General features: G+C 59.3%; 1 protein-coding gene across 1 annotated transcript in view; it reads right to left on the reverse strand.

The window, feature by feature from the left end:
* Window positions 1–584: 584 nt before the first annotated feature.
* The window catches only part of FGFR3 (fibroblast growth factor receptor 3), an 11,250-nt gene continuing 9,218 nt past the window's right edge, over window positions 585–2,616 (reverse strand). The window contains 3 exon segments of the mRNA XM_010832861.1: window positions 585–2,283; window positions 2,367–2,472; window positions 2,565–2,616. The exon segment at window positions 2,565–2,616 is cut by the window's right edge and continues 10 nt beyond it. Of these exon segments, the coding sequence (XP_010831163.1) occupies window positions 2,137–2,283; window positions 2,367–2,472; window positions 2,565–2,616 (305 nt within the window). The 3' untranslated portion in view covers window positions 585–2,136.

The raw sequence follows: 2,616 nt of genomic DNA on the forward strand, positions 1-2,616 counted from the left end.
AGTGGGTGCCAGGCCTGGGATGGGGAGGGAAGCCAGCCAGGAGCAGGAGTGTGACCAGGACTGCAGATTGTTGGAGCCCTGGGCTTTGTTTACATGGGGTTCCATGGCCGGGGCCGGGGGTGGTGGGGGCAGCCACCTCGAAGCCTCCCTTTCCCCAGCTGACTGGGTCAGCAGACAAAGGGGGGCCTTGGAACCAGCAACAGGTACCTGGACGTGACCCCCCCGAGTCCCTGAACTCCATGAGCTGGGGACAGACAGGATGGCCAGGCCCAGCCTCTCCTCACTGCCCCTTCCCACAAACACATCATCTGCATCCCCTGCCCCTGGATACCCCAGACCAAGGCAGTGAAAACCACCAGTGACCTCCTGTGGCGGGCCCCTGTGCCAGAGATCTGGGCCGGAAGGCCCCGGAGAGTGAGACCCAGGCAGCCAGTCCAGTCTGGAGGCCCCCACCCCTGGTGCAACCAGGGAACCCACCCTCCTCAGGGGACAGATGATGGGACCTGTCCCAGGAGGGCAGGGAGGACCTGGGAGCTGCCTGCGACCACACGACAAGAACGACGAGAGAGACAAGAGAGCACAGATCTGAACCAGGTGTCTGTTTATTTTTTGGAAAGCACGTCTGCCGGTTTGGCCCCCACAAGGCAGGGGTCCCTGAGAACAGAGACTGCTCCAAGCCTGCTGACAAGCAGAGAACAGCCGCCCAAACTCAGGGCCGTTAACAGTACAAAAAGTAACAAAACTGAATCTGTGGCTTTCTTTCCCAAGCTTTGAAAGGTAGCAGTCTGAGCTATAAAAGTCTAGAAGCATTGCGTAAGAAGTGTTAAATCTACAGCAAATACATCTTGTAAAAACTCAATAAATTATATATATAGATATATATAAACTTGTAACATCTAATAACATCTGAACCTGCATGCAGGGGTGGCCCCCCCTGAAATTGCCTCCCTGCCTGGAACACATGGCAATTAGAAGAAATTGTATGAAAATACCAGCTTGCTTTGAAGTCTAAAAAAATAAATCTCCTAGAGAAAAATCCTATAGAAATCTACTTCTCCTGCAAAAGAAGGCCAAAGGAAATAAAATATCCTCATGGAATCATCTCAAACTATTAATGACCCTTTAGGGTGCCTGGGGGTTGGCTCCAGCCTTGGGGTGCAGGCTTGGAGGCACCCTCAGCAATCCCCTAAACGAAGCATAAACCTTTTCACTGTTAATAAGTTAAACCTCTGCCATGCGGCTGGCTAAACACTAGGGCCCTGGGGAGCGACAGGACATGGCTCTGGGGGTCGATAAATAACTTTACAAATATTCGGGGCCAAGGACAGAAAAGCCCCTCCCTACCCCGTGGTTTCTGCGTTTGTCTCAACAGCAGTCCCCTGGGCCTCCCCAGGCTAAGGGGCCCCGCCCCCTGCCCCTGCACCCTCAGGGTCCCGAGCCTCAGTTGTACCGGCCTGCCTTCTCCCATATAGATATTTATATATATACGTATGTGTATATCATATTACACAGCATCTATTTATATAAATGTACACTCATTTCTGGAATAAACCTTTCAGATAGAAGTTAAAGGCTCCTGCCTTCAGGTACCCGTAATTTCAGTCTCTGTGGGGGCAGGGTGGGGAGTGGGGAGGCCTGGAGGTGGGGGCTGCTAACACCCCAGGAGGAAGGTGCCACTTGTGGGGGGAGGTGCGCCACACGGGGGCTTCCCTGTAGGCTCAGCTTGGGCGCTTGGAGGGGCCTCGGCCCGCTCTGAACACAAGAGCCTGGCCAGCACCCCCCACCCCGGTGCTCCCTGTGGGGGGCCGGGGGCGGGGCAGGGAGCCCGGAGAGGGGCCCCATGGGAGGAGCCCCTTACATTCTATGTTTGGTCCCTGGTGCTGCCCGTCCAGGTGGCCAAGAGGTCACTGCACAGCAGGGCGAGCACCCCAGGGACCCCAGAGCACACATGCGTGCGTGCACGCACGCCCACACACACGCACACACACACGTGACGCTGTCTGTCCATCCGTCCACCCGTTCCAGGTCTTGGGCCCGGGCCGGCGGGACCCGGTGATCATGGCACGCCAGCGGCAGCATGGTGGGCTGGGGTCTGTTCTCACATTGATGGGGGCTCGGCCGGCTGGCCGCGGCCCTTCACGTCCGCGAGCCTCCGCTGCCGGATGGGGCCGGGGGCAGCAGGTCGTGAGCGAACACGGAGTCGTCCCCCGAGGAGCCGGAGCTGGGGGTGTCCTGGCCGCCCGGCGAGTACTGCTCGAAGGGCACCGACAGGTCCAGGTACTCCTGCGGGCGGCAGGCGGGCTGCGGTCAGCGCGGCACAGGCTCCGCACGGGAGCCCTCACGGGGCGGGGCGGACCCACACTCACGTCAGTGGACGTCACGGTGAGCACACGGTCCAGGTCCTCCACCAGCTGCTTGAAGGTGGGCCTCTGCGAGGGCGCGGCGTGCCAGCACTCGCGCATGATCATGTACCTGAAGGAAACGCAGGTCGGCCCTGCGCTGCGTTCCCAGTGCCCCGCCCTCGGGGCTGGCCTCCCCCTCCCCCGCGGCGGGCGCGCACTCACAGGTCATGCGTGCAGTTGGCCGGCTTGTCCATGCGGTGGCCTTCCTTCAGCA

Source organism: Bison bison, unplaced genomic scaffold, assembly GCF_000754665.1.
Source record: "Bison bison bison isolate TAMUID 2011002044 unplaced genomic scaffold, Bison_UMD1.0 scf7180017835657, whole genome shotgun sequence".
In the NCBI taxonomy this organism is placed as follows: Eukaryota; Metazoa; Chordata; class Mammalia; order Artiodactyla; family Bovidae; genus Bison; species Bison bison.